This window comes from Aegilops tauschii, chromosome 7 (genome assembly GCF_002575655.3).
Source record: "Aegilops tauschii subsp. strangulata cultivar AL8/78 chromosome 7, Aet v6.0, whole genome shotgun sequence".
Lineage (NCBI taxonomy): Eukaryota > Viridiplantae > Streptophyta > Magnoliopsida > Poales > Poaceae > Aegilops > Aegilops tauschii.
Window position 1 is genome coordinate 45,371,055 of NC_053041.3, and position 16,564 is coordinate 45,387,618.

The 16,564-nt window shown below is 51.7% G+C and overlaps 2 protein-coding genes across 4 annotated transcripts; both read left to right on the forward strand.

Annotated features, from left to right (window-relative positions):
* The first annotated feature begins 2,802 nt into the window (after positions 1 to 2,802).
* LOC141026757 (uncharacterized) lies at positions 2,803 to 4,001 on the forward strand. Its single transcript, XM_073503606.1, has 3 exons — positions 2,803 to 3,403; positions 3,542 to 3,749; positions 3,845 to 4,001. The coding sequence occupies exons 1-3, from the start codon at positions 2,803 to 2,805 to the stop codon at positions 3,999 to 4,001; spliced, it is 966 nt and encodes a 321-aa protein (XP_073359707.1).
* Positions 4,002 to 4,450: 449 nt separating this feature from the next.
* LOC109742544 (uncharacterized) lies at positions 4,451 to 8,928 on the forward strand. Of its 3 annotated transcripts, none has more exons than XM_073506004.1 (3): positions 4,451 to 5,932; positions 6,591 to 6,634; positions 8,142 to 8,928. In XM_073506004.1, exon 1 carries the CDS (start codon positions 4,582 to 4,584, stop codon positions 5,926 to 5,928), a length of 1,347 nt encoding a protein of 448 aa, XP_073362105.1. In that variant the 5' UTR covers positions 4,451 to 4,581; the 3' UTR covers positions 5,929 to 5,932; positions 6,591 to 6,634; positions 8,142 to 8,928. The 3 variants fall into 3 exon arrangements, 2 of the variants coding, with proteins under 2 accessions (XP_073362105.1, XP_073362106.1); XR_012190385.1 differs by having other exon boundaries at positions 4,457 to 5,932; positions 6,582 to 6,634; XM_073506005.1 differs by lacking the exon at positions 6,591 to 6,634.
* The last annotated feature ends 7,636 nt before the right edge of the window (positions 8,929 to 16,564 follow it).

Sequence of the window (16,564 nt, forward strand, 5' to 3'; positions counted from 1 at the left end):
TTTTTTTTTTCTCTGTATGTAAATACGGCCTTCACTAATCCACGCCCAGCACTACAGAATTCGTGCTGGGAATTATGTGTGCTTACTACATTTGTTTTTGATGAAACATCAGAGATTCTACTACCTCGGATTGAAGTCTGGACACTGACAGTATTGCAGCAAAGCAACCGTCGGGAGTTAAAATCAACCTTACAACTGACACATGGAATCCTAAACGCATTTGACATCATTAGCCGAGAGGACATTTGCCCCTTCCCGAACATAAGACTAATAATCTCTAGTAAAACTAAAGATAATCATCACATTCCACGGTTGTTCAAGAGCCACAGTGCGAGTGAGTAATGATGCAGAATAGAAAAGGACTCACATACACCAAATCAAAATGAATTATTAGCTTTTGACTTTTTCATACATCGCACATGATATGGTTGGTTGTATTGTTTGGTGAAACTTATTTTTTCCACGTGTAAATAAACCTAGAGATCCACTTTCCTCCATCACTGGTTGTTGTCACTCCGTCGGATCTCGGATGTGAGCCAACAAACCCTATTTCCCTTGCTTGCGCTCACGTCACTCTTTCGTCTCGTGGCAAGCCCCATATCCACATCCTCTCCCTTACTCCCACAGCCGGCCGGCCGCCACACCCACACCAATGGCCTCGCCTTCGCCAATCCCCACCTCACCGCCACCCCTTTGCCTCAACAGGATGCCGACGCCCCACCACAGGACATCGAATCCATTGAACTGTACATTCTTGTACACACGACCAAGAGTCAATGTGAGGCCAGTTCTAAATTTTCACTTTCAAGAATGATGTGTGCTTACTACAGTTGTTTTTGACGAAACATGACGTATTCTAGTGCTCCGGACTAAAGACTGGATACTCAGCCATTTGGAGTTGAAGTCAATCTTAGAACTGACACACATAATCCTAAGCGCATTTGACATTATTAGTGAGGGAACATTTGCCCCCCCCCCCCCCCCCCCCCCAACATAACACTAATAATCCCAAAATGAAGCTAAAGATATCATCAGTTTCCGTGAGCAGACATGTATCCTATATGGAACTTAATTTTGCCATGATTTAATAAACCCGGAGAGCCACTTTCCTCTACCACCGGTTGTTATTACTCTGTCGGATCTCCGATGAGAGCCTGCAAACCCTAGTCCCTTGCTTGCGCCCGCTTCACTCTTTCGCCCCGTGGCAGGCCCCAAATCCATCCTCTTCCCTACTTCCACCACCAGCCGACCGCCCCAACCCATGTAAATGGCCTCACCTTCGCCTACCCCCACCAGCCGCACGTAGCCGACCGCCACCACCCCTCCGCCTCAACAGGACGCCAAGGCCCCACCCCAAACATCAGATCCACTGAATTGTACATTCTTGTAAATGTGAGGCCAATTCTATATTTTTATCTTTCAGGAAATGCATTGTAAGGATTCTATTGCCCTCTGTTTGCCTTCTGCGGTCAACAAATTCGCGTGTATGTGCCTTAAGCTTCAGAGCTTCAGGGCCTAGCAGCCAAAAGTGTCGTCTAAAATCTTACTTGGATCATCTTTTGGGTGTGACCTTCAGGATCCGCACCCGCACCGTAAATTCATGCTAGGATGATGTGTGCTTGCTATATCAAAATAGCTATGCAGACAACAGAGCACATAACAATTCCGGCAATATGCAGCTCCAACCCGTAGAGATTAGGGAATGGGCCAAATCTACTGCTGAGGATGAGTTGTCATGCACAAATCGGCTTAAAATCTACTGGTGGAGATTCTACTGCCCCGGAACCGAAGAGTGGATGCTGCAGCAAAGCGGCCATTTGAAGTTCAAATCAACCTTAGAACTGATAAATGGAAATCCAAAGCGCATTTGACATCAGTAGACGAGAGGTCATTTGCTCCTTCCCGTGCACAACAGTAATAATCTCCAATGAAATTAAATGTAAGCATCACTTTTCCGTGGGCTGTTTAAGAGGCACACCGCGAGTAAGTAACGATGGAGAATCGAAAAAGGACTCACAGACACAAAATCGAAATAAGTTAATAAATCCTCTGGCGAGCACACATCACACACATGGTATGGTTGATTGTACTGTACCCTCTAGTGAAACTTAATTTTTCTAACATACACCCTTATAAATCTGAAAAAAAAAAAACAGAAAAACATGCGCCCTTATATTTCTTCACGGAGTAATAGTAAGGCCAACTCCACCGCGCGACCCTATCCTGTCCGGCCCCGTCCGTTTGGGGTAAAATGGACGAATAGCGCGGCCCAGCGCGCGGCCTCAAACGCACAAATGTCCGGATTCCGTCCGTTTTCGACCCATCCCCGGCCCAAACTTGCGCTCAGTTTGGGGTGAAACGGACGCGCGCGGACGGCCTGGACGCACGCCCTTGTCCCCCCATGGCCCGCCTGTCGGGGACACTAGCAATCCCTCCGCTCCCAACGCTTCCACCCTCTCTCTCCTGCCCCGCCCTGCCGCCGGCGCCGCCGCTATTCTCCGGCCGCCTCCTCACCGCACAGCCTTCGACCGTCCCTACCAAACCACTTCTCGACATGGCCGCCACCACGCCCGTGCTTTGGCTGTAGTTTTGGTCGTCGATCAGGTTTGGCCGTCGCCGTCTTTGCCGGCCGTAGAGGCGACAGGACCGCCGGCGACACACCACGGCGGCCTCAGCAGCTTCCGACGAGAGCTCCAGAGCGGCCAGTAGCCGGCCGGCAACCACCCCTGCTGCGTCGAGGTGATCATCGCGGCCTCTTCGCCACCACGACCGCAAGGTGTTCGGCATTTTGCCCACAAAGGTATGGACAGTGGAGACGAGTTTTTCTTCCATCACTTCCTTTGTTCATCGGACGATTCGTCGTTGGATGATGAAGATCTTGTGGTGGCTGCACTGGTCATTCATGACCATATTCAACGGCAACTTCCTCGGTACAGGGGGTCAGTCCCTAGCCGTGCTCCCAACCTGAACCGCAACAGGGAGAGAGGCCACGCCCTGCTCTATGCTGATTACTTTGCCAACACCCCGCTCTTCAAGCCGGATAAATTCCGTCGCCGTTTTCGAATGGCAAGGCATGTGTTCAATCGTATCCGAGAGGGAGTGGTTGCTCATGACCCATACTTTGAGTGCAAGACGGATGCCCTTGGCAAGCTTGGATTCTCCTCTTACCAGAAATGCACCGCGGCCATCCGCATGCTTGCATATGGAATTCTAGGCGATCTGGTGGATGAGTATGTGCGTATGAGTGAGACAACATGTCTGATGTCAATGTACAAGTTTTGCCAAGCTGTGATCGAGGTGTTTGGCCCAGAGTACTTGAGGCAGCCAACTGCCGCTGATACAGAGAGATTGTTGGCGACCAACGCAGCTAGAGGCTTTCCAGGCATGCTTGGCAGCATAGATTGTATGCACTGGGAGTGGAAGAACTGTCCATTTGCTTGGCAGGGCCAGTACAAGGGGCATGTCAACGGGTGCACTGTCATATTAGAAGCGGTGGCATCACAGGATCTTTGGATATGACATTCTTTCTTCGGCATGGCAGGTTCTCACAATGATATCAGCGTGCTGCAGCGTTCTCCGATCTTCGCGAGGCTTGCAGAAGGCCACTCCCCACCTGTCAACTTTGAGATCAACGGCCACCAGTACAACAAGGGATACTATCTAGCAGATGGTATATATCCTCAGTGGTCAACTTTTGTGAAGACAATCTCGAAACCCCAAGGTGAGAAGAGAAAGAGATTTGCCCAAATGTAAGAAAGTGTTAGAAAGGATTGTAACGTGCTTTTGGTGTGCTTCAATCCCGGTGGGGTATCGTTCGAAACCCTGCACTGTCATGGGATGAAAGGAAGCTTTGGGAGGTGATGACTGCTTGTGTGATCATGCACAACATGATCGTCGAGGACGAGCGTGATGAGAGTATCTTCGACCAAGGATTTGATTATCAAGGTGAAAATATTGAGCTCCTGCACCAAGACCCGGCCACATTTGAACAGTTTGCCTAATTCCACCGTGAGATGCGTGATTGACACACTCATTTGAATCTTCAAAATGACTTGGTTGAGCACGTGTGGATCACATTGGCAACCAATAGATGTATTGGTTCATTTTATGTTCATTCAAAACAATTTTGATTTGGTTGTAAAACTATTTTATTAGAGACAATTTTGATTGGGTTGTAAAACTATTTTTATTTTCAGACAATTAATATTTGGACATGCAAACTTGTTTTGATATGAAAATATGAACATTTTTGGCCCTGGCGGACAGGATGGGGCAAACGGATGCGGCCGCGCGCCCTGCGCGCTTGGCGCACGGCCACCGCATCCCAGGACAGGCCCGGACATGACCCATTGCCCTACTCAAACGGACTGATTCCGGGCAAAGCGGACGTCCGTTTGAGGTCGCGCGGTGGAGTTGGCCTAAATCCGGAGTGATTTCCTCTGCTGTTGTTATTCTGTCGGATCTCGGACGAGAGCCTGCAAACCCTAGTCCCGCTCGCTTCACTCTTCTTGCCCGCGGCAGGCCCAAAATCCAGTTCCCCTCTCCCATTCCCACCGCCGGCCGGCCGCCACATCCGCGCCAATGGCCTCGCCTTCGCCTCCCCCCACGCCGCCCACCGCCGACGAGCCTCCGCCTCCGCCTACTCCTGACGGAGATGCCCCCTCCCCGCCCACGGACGCCGAATCCCCCCCGCCGCTCCCGGAGGCCGACGCCCCTGCCGCGCCGCCCCCGGACGCCGACGCCGACGCCCCGCCTCTGCAGCAGCCGCACCTCCCGGACGGCATCCTGGAGGACATCTTCCTGCGGCTCACGACGGCAGCAGACGTCGCGCGGGCGTCGGCCGCCTGCGCCTCCTTCCGGGCCATCACGTCGGCCCTCCCGTTCCGGCGCCGCTTCCGCGCGCTCCACAGGGCCCCGGTGCTCGGCTTCCTCCGGGAGGACTTCTACGCGGCGCGCCCGCCGCACCCATCCGCCCCGGCCGCGCGCGCCCTCGCGCGGGCAGCCGACTTCGCCTTCTCCTTCCTCCCCGACGACGCCGCGTGCTGGAGCCCCCGGGACGCGCGCGACGGCCGCGTGCTCTTCTCCGCCGTGCCCAGCTCCCACGGCCGCGGCAGCTTCGCCGACGCCACCTCCACCACCTTCGTCGACCTCGTCGTCGCCGACCCGCTCTCCCGCCGCTGCGTCCGCGTCCCGCCCGTGCCCGACGACCTGGCGGCCCCCGTTCTGCGGTGGGGCATGCTCGACTTCGAGCCCTTCCTCGCGCCGGCCAGCGCCGAGGACCTGCGCGACGAGGGCGCGCCCTTCAGGGTCATCGGCAAGGTGCTGTGCGAGGACAGGGTCGCCGTGTTCGCCTTCTCCTCGCGCACCGGTGAGTGGCGCAGCCACGGCTCGAGCGAGCTGTCCAACGACTTTGCGCTGGACGCGCTGTATGAGCGGCGCCACTATGTGCAGGGCTGCTTCTGCTGGCTGTTGGAGTGGATGGAGAAGCTGCTCATGCTCGACGCTGGTGCGATGGAGTTCTCCATCGTGGACCTCCCGCCCGGCAACGACGAGCGGCGGTTCGCCATTTTGGAGGCAGGGCAAGGCAGGATTGGGCTGCTAAATATTGGGAGGAACACATTGGACTTGTACTATAAGGCCTGGCCAGGCAAACGCAATGGAGAGTGGCAACACGAAACGAAAGAGCACCCACTGCCTGACTATCACTGGCGCATCATAGGTTCTGATGAGGAGTACTTGCTCCTGAGAGGGATTTCACTTGATTGGCCCTGGTTCGGGAGCGCTTCATCGGAGAGTCCGGATATTGAGTATTTTGCACTGGAGCTCAAGGCATTGCAACTCGAGAGGATGTACGTGTCCAAGCACAAAATGTTGCATGCTCACCTGTATAGGGGCTACCCGCCGCAGATCTCGGCACCAACTCTATGAACTGGTAAACTTGCTACCATATCATCCTCTTGTTTTCAGCAGTTGGGGGGGGGGGGGGGGGGGGGGGAGTTTCCATTGCTTTGAAAGCCATATTTGCTATTCCCTCTGTCCACAAAATTACATTGTATTAGACCATTAGCCATGGGCACAAACCACACAATAACTATTGGATATGCTAAAAGTCAATTATCATCATTCCTTTCTCTTGCTCCAAAGTTCCCCCGCATGTTTTCTTTCCAAGGAGGCAAGGTTCGCTTGTTCATGGGAGTTTTGGGCATAATAGGAAATGTGAAGAAGAAGTGCCTACAAAATTGTCAACTGAGCATTGAAGGACAAAAAAAATTTGAAGTGACCTACATTTGTTTCCAAGGGAGTAATTAACTAGCTGTATGCACTTGTCCTTTTTCTTTTCTTTAGTTCCTACATGGGCATTTTCGTGGCTGCAACACACATATACATGCCAAAGATATATCAGGAAAAATGGTCCTGGTGCCATTTACATACTCTGTTTTTTAATATAGAGCAGTAGGAGCCTCTCCCGCTGCAACTTCTCAAAAAAGAAGGTTAATATTGTTTTTGCAAACATACAAGACTGTTGTTAATGATTCAGTACTGTATGCCATCCATGGTTGAGAATTGCTAATTTGCACTAGTGGTTTCAGGTTTACAACATTGCTATCACTTTTACATCGCTGCCATACAGCAGGTGACAACTATTATCTCATTAACTCTTTTAGTAAATTTGATATGGTAGATGAAAACAACTTGGTATTATTGCTTCACTTATCCGGTAGTGAGCAAATGGAGAGAGTTTTAATTGATTTTAAAGTAATGTTCAGGATAACGGTAACGGGTACCATCTCGGTCGGGTGCTGAATAGGGATTAATCGGCGAATCGGCCATTTAACTGAATTTATTGGCAGGTTAACTAGGGCCATACCAAACATACAGCTAAATATTTGTGTTAGCCATATTCTGCTTGTCCCTCTACTATCCTTTTTCTCTTTTCTTTCTCCATAAGTCACGTTTGGGCTGTCCTCGCCGCTGCAAAGCTGAAGCCCATTCAGCCCACTAGGGTTCCAGCGGTGGGTGTGTAAAAGACCCCCCCTGTGCAGCCACTCTCCTTGTCTCTTCCTTCTTCCCCTTCTCCAGCCGCCACCTTCTTCCTCTCTTCTCTTTCCCTTCCCAGAGCACGCCCCCAGCTCCTGCTTTCTCTCATCCTCTGTGTCACACCGAGCGCCTGTCATCTCTCTGCTTGTCTCCACTCTGAGGGAGCTGCACCGCCGTGGGAACTGACCGGCGGCTGCTTGAATCGTGAGTGGGAGCCTGAACCCCCCCAAAACTGGAGATGTGCACGGGCTGGGAAATTTTGGGCTTTGGCAGCCCAAAACTGCAGCCAGTTAATCTCTGCTCACCCAAAAATTTGGTCTGACAACCGATTTTTTGGCCTGTCAGACTGATTACCTACCTGGGCGATTTTCTCAGCTGAATAGGTTTTTCGCATCGGCCACCCTCCGAGACATGATTAACTGGCCAGTTAACTGTTATCTCGGCCGATATTTGGAACACTGTTTTAAAGCATATTTGATATTCCTTCCGTCCACAAAAGTACATTGTATTTGACTATCAGCAATGGGCCCAGTAAAATGAATAGGCTAAATTATCATCATTCCTTTCTATTGCTCCTGAGTGCCCCTGCATGTTTTCTTTCCAAAGAGGCAACTCTGCTGATGGGAGTAATAGTTTGGGGGCATAATAGGAAATGTGGATTAAAATGTCTACAAAATTGTGAATAGAGCATAGTGAAGGACAAAAAATGGCCAAGTGACCTACATTTGTTTGGAAGGGAGTAACTGATTAGCTGTACACACTTCTCTTTAGCTCCTACATGAGCATTTTCGTGGCTGTGACACTTCTCCATGCCAAAGATATAGCAGGAAAAATGGTTCTGGTGCCATGTGCATGCCTTTTTTTTTAATATAGAACAGTGGGAGCCTTTCCTGCTGTAAGTTATCAAAAAAGAAAGTTGATATTGTTTTTTGGAAAGATACATGTGGCAACTTGATAATCTGCCCTAAATCCGAGATTCTGTTCCTGTAATGCTTTTGATGAGCATTTTTGCCATTTCCTGTTGTGAATTTGTTTTCTTTTGCCAAAAACTAGGGCAATGGTCTCAGGTTGGAAATTGAGTGGTGGCGTGTTGTCTATTGCAGGTTACATATCCTTCGCCCTTGAATGTGGAGAAGTGGCTACAAAACTGTGAGCAGAGCACATTGAAGGACACAAAGTTCGAGCACATTGAAGGTTACATATCCTTTGTCCTGTGTATTGCCGCTGGAGAAGTGGTGAATGAGTTGGTGTGGTTGTCTGACGGCAAGAAGCGTGTCAGTGGAGGCCGGAAGTTTGCCGCTGGCGGCAGATGGTGGAAGTCAGGATGGCCGCTGCGAAGGGATGCCCAACCTTATGTGCCAGTTGGGCGTTATCGGGCGCCAGCGATCTTTCTTGAGCTGCGTCTTGACCCACAGTTTGTCTACATCGACTTACGTTGGCTGTTTTCTGGCTTAGGTCATTCTATATATTCTTGCCATCCCAAAGCATGTTTTGGAGAGTCCGCTTTGGCGCCGAAGTTTGTAGCAATTTGCAGGATACTAGATCCAACTTGACAAATGTGGCAACCCTGGTTTTTCTCCCCACTGCTGGCAGCATGTGAGACCAGCTCAGCTGATGAGCTAACATTGAGAGAGTTTATGGCCAGTTCAGTGGGTGGTGGCTCTGGTTTCTTTCTGACCTGGTGCAGTGGAGGCTGTTTATTCATGGCCAGAGTCCCAACTCCACCAAGTCACGGAGATGACCTTTTGGTAGCCAGCGTGTATGCATGTATTAGAGTATGTATTATGTATGTAACCTGGATGGCCTATGGCCTCGTTGTATCTTTTTGTTGTTGTTGAGAAACAACCTTGTTGTATCTTTTTGTTGTTGTTGAGAAACAGCCTTGTTGTATCTTGGTGTGTTAATGTAGTTTAGCGACAATCTATCTTAGTTTGGATTTGGATGCCCATATAAATAATAGGATGACGATAACTGCCACACGTGAGGGTTTAGGCCATCTTTTGTGTGGTGTCTAAGAGGACGAGCCCACACGCCTACGTGCGGGCAAAATAACTAGCGCCCACACGCTTCTTTTTTTTTCTTGCGGTCCCTCTCTCACACGCCTACGTGTGGGCAAAATGCATAATGCCCACACGACCTCTCTTAGCCACCTACCTCACGGTCTCGCACGCCCCACGTGACAGTCACCATGCGTCCTCGCAGTTGCCATGGTCCGGATCCTCTTCAATGTCCGTTCAACTGCAGTTGCCATGTCGGACAACTACAATTGCCATAGTTGCTCAACTGCAGTTGCCATCTCAGGTCAAGTGCCGGATGCCATTTTGGACAATTGCAACTGTTGCCATGTATGGTTCTGGTTTACTATAGTTGCCATGATTTGAAAACTTTAGAGGTTGTCACCTACTAACACTAAGCAGTTGCCATGTATGGTCTGGTTTACTACAGTTGCCATGATTTGAAAACCTGGAGTTACCTACTAACACTAGGCAGTTGCCGTGTAGCGCTACAAAGAGACATGGCAAAACAACATGTTCGGGTAAAAGAGAGAGTTGCCATCTGCTTACAAGCACACTAGGGTAGTTGCCGTGTACCCTGCAAAACACATGGCAGCTGACATGTTCGGGTAAAAAAAAAGAGTTGTCATCTGCTTACAAGCACGCTAGGGCCATGTACACTGCAAAACGCATGGCAACTGGCAGCTTGGGTATGGAGAGAGGAGACGGGCGTGTGGGCGAGATGGCAAATGCCCACACACCAGCCCTTGTGCGTGAGTGAAAACTGGCGTATGGGCGAACTGCTAAACGCCCACACACCGACCCCTCTGTGTGGTGAAACGAACGTGTGGGCGACCGGGTGAATGCCCACACACCAGCCCAGTCCTACGTGGCAGCACAAACATGCCAAGATTCGTGCACCCACAAACGGACGCGGATCCATGCGTGTGGGCGAGATGCAAACGCCCACACATGTGGGCGTTAGTGTTTTTGAAATAATAATGTATTTACCACCTGTCCATCCATACAAGGGATTATTTGATTGAGCATCCTATAAAAAGAAAATCTCAAATAATAAGTGCCACACGTGTGACTCGAAGCACTCCGGCCTTGACGTTTTTTTACAACTGAAGTTGCCATCCGAAAAGAAAAACAAACCTAAAAAAACTAAAACTTGCCATCCGAAAAGAAGTTGACATCCTTGCGTCAATAGACTTGTCATAAAAACATTACCGAAAAAGGCTTTCGCCCCGCTTAATAAATAAAGCAAACCGCCAAGAGCACGCATACATGGACTAGTTCAGAACACACACACCCAGGTCACACAACAAGGAGTACAAAGGTTCTGCTGAGGGCACAGCTCAACAAGCCCCAAAAAAAAACAAAGAGGCGGCCGCAGCCGGTGACGACGAACACGCCCGGCGTCTAATCAGGCTCTGGGGGTGGCGGAGGGAGCGGCGGCGATAGGCGGACGGCCATCGAGCGGAGGTCGGCGATGAAGGTGGAGATGGCGTCCCGGTCCTGAGGATGGCTAAGCGGCCGCCAGAGCTGCAAGAAACCAGACAATTTGAATAGAGCGTCAGTAGCCCGTCGGAGAGGGACGTGCTGAATCACAAGCTTATTGCGGATCGTCCAGAGGGTCCACGCGAGTGCCCCAATCTCGAGCCACCTAATGTGGCGAGAGGGCAGGGGGGAGTTCTGTAGTTCGGTGAAGAGGTCGGGGAAGTTGGTGTGGCACCAATCACCACCCACCACCTCTCTAAAGCAGCTCCAAACGAATTGAGCGGACACACAGGAGAAGAAGATGTGATTGGAATCTTCGGGGGTACCACACAGCGGGCAGAGGCCAGACCCAGGGCTGTTGCGCTTGCGAACCTCCACCCCAGACGGGAGCCGTCCGCGGATCCATTGCCACATGAATATCTGGATTTTCAGTGGCAAGCGGATGGACCACACCGCCAAAGGGGGGGGCGGGGCGAGGGGGCGATGGCCAGATAGAGGGACTTGGTGGAGAATTGGCCGAAGGCTCAAGGCGCCACCGGACCTCATCCGGGCCAGCATCCACAACCGGCTCGTGGAGGGCGATGCAGTCAAGCAGTGTCAGGACCCCGATTCCAAGTCACATCGATCTAGCCGGTAACGCCTCATATCACTTTGCGGCCTCACGCCCGGTATTCCCACGGGTGTCGCCTTACCATGGCCCGGGACCGTTTGCGCCTTTTGGCTCACGTATATGATAGTGTCGCTAGCATCCATATGACAGAGAACCCGGGCCGACATGACTAGTCGTGAACCCAAAGTGGCACTAACTTACGGGGACAGGCATACATGAATCAACATCGAGCATGTCGGTCAGCAGCGTGCGAATCCGGGCTGTAGCACTGGGCTAACAGGACTCCGGTGAACCGGGCTGTAGCAGGCTAGGCAGGACTCCGGATGTCACCGCGTGACATTTCCCCAAAGGGACAGACACAGGAACGAAGTGAATCACATGCGGGCCAGTCAAGTGTTTCGGAGCAGTAGTGCTGGGCTAGCAGGACTCCGGTGAACCGGGCTGTAGCGGACTACTATGGCTCATGGAAGCACAAGACTACATTTCCCCATAAGAGAGGCTACCAAGGATAAACAACTAGGTTGTCGGATCCCACACATACCAAGCATTTCAATCATACACACAATATGGTCGATATGTGTAAATACAACATGGCATCACAACAAGACTCTACGACTCAAGTATTTATTCATTAGGCTCCGAGGAGCGAGATATTACAAACATGGGTCTCATGACCCAACATTCAGAGCATACAAGTCAAAGCACATGCGGAAGCTTAACATGTCTGAGTACAGACATCTACAAATGAAAAAGGCTGAGAAGCCTGACTATCTACCAGATCCTGCCGAGGGCACAAGATCGTAGCTGAGGTAACAAGCTAAACGTCGAAGTCCACGTGGAACTACTAGCGAGACTGGCGTCTCTCTGCAAAACATAAAATAGGCAAACGTGAGTACAAATGTACCCAGCAAGACTTACATCAGAACTAGCTACATATGCATCAGTATCAACAAAGGGAGTGGTGGAGTTTAACAGCAAGCCAGCTTTGACCCGGTGGCTATCCTGAACTACGACTGTAAGTAACTCTTTTGAGGTGGCGCACACGAGTCCACATATTCACCATATCAATACACCACTATGGATCCGCTCCCGTCACTCTACGAGAAGGCCATCCATAGCACTCACGCTTATCTTGCGCATTTTAGAGTATCCACTTTCACTTGTCTATGAACTGTTATAGGCAACCCAGAAGTCCTTTACCGCGAACACGGCTATTCGAATAGATGATGTTAACCCTGCAGGGGTGTACTTCTTCACACACGCTCTCGCCACTTACCGCCATGTACTTCAAGCGGAAGCCTGGCGAGGGTGTCGGCCACGGCCTACCTAAACACTCAAGTCTCTAGTCCAGGTTTATCGCCTATTCAGGTTCCATCCGCAGGGAGTCCGGCCGAAGTTTCCACATACGGCCCCGAACGATGTTAGCAGGGTTCCGGAGACACCAAATAGGCGCCCGGTACACCGTGCCACGTGCCTACCGCATCACAGCCCACCCCGCGGGTCAGTGCTGCGCATGGCCTCCAGCGTACTACAAACACCAGAAACTACTTGCAACTCCTGGACAGAGGACAAGGGTGGTTAAGAAGCCGAGAGAGTCAATTAAGGATCCCAATGTGTGGTAGTAGCTGTTCATGGATCACAAACACAGAACTCAGTTCCTGAGGACGGTTTCAATGAGACAACCCACCATGTACTCCTACATGGCCTCTCACCGCTACCTTTACCAAATCGTGTTCACACACTTAGCTCACACACAGTAGGACATGTTCATCACCATTCCAATTCATTCCCGATGAATCAGACCTGGCACAACTCTAAGCAATAGCAGGCACGACAAACAAGCATGAATGAGTAGGCACATCAGGGCTCAAACAACTCCTACTCATGCTAGTGGGTTTCATCTATTTACTGTGGCAATGACAGGTCATGCAGAGGATAAGGGGTTCAACTACCGCAGCAAGTAACAGATGAATCGTTGTTGTCCTAATGCAGTAAAAGAGAGCAGGAGCGAGAGAGAGGGATTATATTGGAATGAACAAGGGGTTTTTGCTTGCCTGTCACTTCTGAAGATAATATAGTTCTCCATCGGTGTCATCGATCACATCGTCGAAGCAACGTCTAGTGAGAGGGGACATTTACCGGCAACACAGAGAAAACACAATCAATGCAATGCAACAATGTGATGCATGAATATGACATGGCAAAATGAGTGTGTTGGGCTAATGCTTCTACAACCAGGGTGGTTTGAGCTCATTTGAATCAAAGATTCAAATACAAACTCAAGTTATGGGTTTATAAAGTGCATTAACATGTTTTGAGCTAAAAAGCAAGGTTAGGTTGCTTGAACATGCATGAAACCAGCACAAATGGATGGACTGGATTTTTCTGATCATTTTTCATATATAATTTATTTCATTTGGAGTTACGGTTTAATTTCTATGAATTTTAGAAGTTTTGGGCATTTTCTGGAATTTCTGAATTATTTTAAATCCAAAAAATGATTAACTGCGTCAGCATTGCATCATGCTGGCGTCAGCAGGTCAACAGGGCTGCCCCGGGTCAAACCTGACGTGTGGGGTCCACACGTCAGTGTCACAGTGTTAAATAGAGGGGGTTATTTCTAATCTAATTAATATTAGTGGCGCTGGGGCCCACTGTCAGCGTCAGGGATTAGTTAAATGGTGGTTAGCATTAAGCTAATCACCTGGTAGGTCGGGCCCGCATGTCAGGCCGGCGAGGTCATCGCCGGCGACCTCTGGACGCGGCGGTGTCCGCGATTCAGGCCACGGGGGCGGCGACTAAGGGCACCGGGGCGTAGCCCGGGCTCTCGCGCATCCAGGGGAGGCGACGGGAGGACGCGGGGTGGCCGGAGCTCGCCGGAGCGGAGCTCGGGGTGGCCGGAGCTCGCCGGAGCGGAGCTCGGGGCGGCGGCCGAAACACGGCTCCGGGCGGGATGTGGCTGCAGGGCACGGCAGGGGCTGCGGAGGGCCTCTACGGCCTCCTGGCGTCACCAGGAGCACGGTGACGCGCGCGGGAGCGGCTGGCTCGGGCTCTGGTCACGGTGGCGCCATGGACGGCGGCGAGGTGCTCGCAGGTTCGACAGGTAGCAGGCTACGGCGCGCAAGCAAAGGAACGGAGAGGGGGAAACGGACGGTGAGCTCACGTGGATCCCGTAGAGGTGGACGACGAGCTCGGGGAAGGCCGAACGGCGACGAATTTGACGGCGGCGATCTGCGGCACCGATGAGGAAGACGACGTCGAGGGCAGCTCTGCTGGGCGTCCTGGCTTGCGTGAGTCGTCAGAGAGGTCGAGGACGGCAGCGCGGAGCTAATGGGCTTGTCGGAGAGGCGAGGCAGTGGCGGTGGGCGCGGCAACGGCGTGCGGCGGCGAGGGCAGCGCTCGGGCGCGGTGAGAGAGAGCGAGGGAGAGGAGGGGAAAGAGCTCGAGAGGGCAAGAGGGGGATCCAGACGGCTCCAGGGGTCGCGTGGCAACTCCAGGGCATCGAGGGGGAAGCGGCAGGAAGCAGGAGGTGGCCGGGGCGCGTGGGCGCGCACGGCGGCCACACGCCTCTCGTCCTGCTGGCGAGAGGTGGGAGATGACTGGCAGCGGCGCTGGGCTGGGACGGCCAGGTGGGATGCCTACTGGGCCGTCCAGGCGAGCTGGGTGGTGGGTTGTGGCCAGGTAAGTCCTTTCCCTTTTATTTTCTGTTTTGTTTTATTTCTGCAAGTTTGTGGCATTTCTAAAAATTCTTAGGCATTTTCAAAAATCACCAAACTGCACATGCCCACTGTTTAGAACATAACCAACATGGAACATTTCAGTTTAGGATTATTTGGACATTTGAAATATTTTATAGCATTTAAATGCCCAAATGCAAATAGGTAATGATTTAATTCAGTGACCTTATGTGTCCTAGAAAAATGTGAACCAATTTTGGCAGAGGTTCTGGACCAAGACAAAAATGATGGACATTTTAGAAGGGCATTTCAGGTTCATTGAAAAAGATTTTAGTAAACCCCAGTTGTTTTCAGGGGGGGTGCTGGGGGTTCTGTCATCCCCATTTCAACTTTCTGTGAAAAGTAAACATGATGCAACACCAGATGCTAGCACTAGGCATTACTAGAACTAGGGATGTGACAAGCAGCTCCTGCCAAGCGGCGGCCTCCGGAGGCCCAAATGGGCTCCGGAAAGCGAGGCGCCCTAAGTCAATAAGGGCCCTCTCTACAGAGATTGTGGGGGCGAAAGCGACGGAGAAGAGGTCGGGGAAGCGAGCCGCGAAGGGGGAGTCACCCGCCCAGCGGTCAAACCAGAACAAAGTCGCCGCCCCCGATCCAACCAAGATAGACATTCCGATACGGAGGACGGGAAGCAGTTGGATGACCGACTGCCAAAACTGGGAACCGCCGGACCTTTGACAGAAGGCCAGGGGTTGCGCACGAAGGTACTTGTTCCGGATGATGTCCAACCATAGGCCGCCATGCCCTTGCGAAATGCGCCAAAGCCAGCGGGAAAGGAGGGCAATATTCATGCGCTTAGAGCACATGATACCGAGGCCTCCTTGATCATGGGGCTTGCAGATGTCCGGCCAGCTAACCATATGGTACTTTTGCTTATTATTATCGCTAGCCCAATAGAATCGAGATTGGATTTTGGCGATCTCATGGTGAAGAGTCTCGTGAAGGCTGTAGAAGCTCATGAGGAACAAGAGGAGGCTAGAGAGGGAGGAGTTGATGAGAATCGTCCGAGCCGCCTTCGATAGCCATCTACCCTGCCAAGGCTCAATGCGAGTCTGCAACTTGGCCACAGATGGACGCAAGTCCACGACTGTGAGCCGAGAGTCACTAATGGGCGTGCCCAAGTAGGTCCTGGGGAAGGAGCCCAGGCGGCAGTTAAGGCGGTTGGCAATGTCAAGGGCCTGCGTCGGGGGTAGCCCAAAACCATCACATCACTCTTGTCGAAGTTGATCTTGAGGCCAGACATTTGTTGGAAACAGAGGAGGAGGAACTTCAGGTTCGCGATGTCCACGTCCGAGCCTTCGACCATGATGATGGTGTCATCGGCGTACTGGAGCAGGGAGATCCCGACGCCACCGGCCAAATGGGGAGTGATCCCCTGAATATGGCCCGCGACCTTAGCCTTATCCAGGATGGCAGCAAGCGCGTCCACCACCATATTGAACAAGAATGGGGAGAATGGGTCGCCTTGTCTGACCCCACACAGGGTGGGGAAGTACGGGCCAATCTCCCCATTGATGTTCACGGCCGTGCGACCGCAAGAGACCATCTGCACCACTCTGGTAATTCAACGTTCACCGAAGCCTTTCCGGAGCAGGACTTCCCGAAGGAAGGGCCAACTAACCGTGTCGTAGGCCTTATGGAAATCAATCTTCAGGAAGACCGCCTTGAGGTGTTTGGATCGG

Bases quoted from the DNA above. Each gene is read 5' to 3' on its own strand.
- LOC141026757 (XM_073503606.1), top strand. From the start codon at position 2,803: ATGGACAGTGGAGACGAGTTTTTCTTCCATCACTTCCTTTGTTCATCG. The intron at 3,404-3,541 runs GTATGCACTGGG...TCGGCATGGCAG, and splicing joins CATGCTTGGCAGCATAGATT to GTTCTCACAATGATATCAGC. The intron at 3,750-3,844 runs GTAAGAAAGTGT...ATGGGATGAAAG, and splicing joins AGAAAGAGATTTGCCCAAAT to GAAGCTTTGGGAGGTGATGA.
- LOC109742544 (XM_073506004.1), top strand. From the start codon at position 4,582: ATGGCCTCGCCTTCGCCTCCCCCCACGCCGCCCACCGCCGACGAGCCT.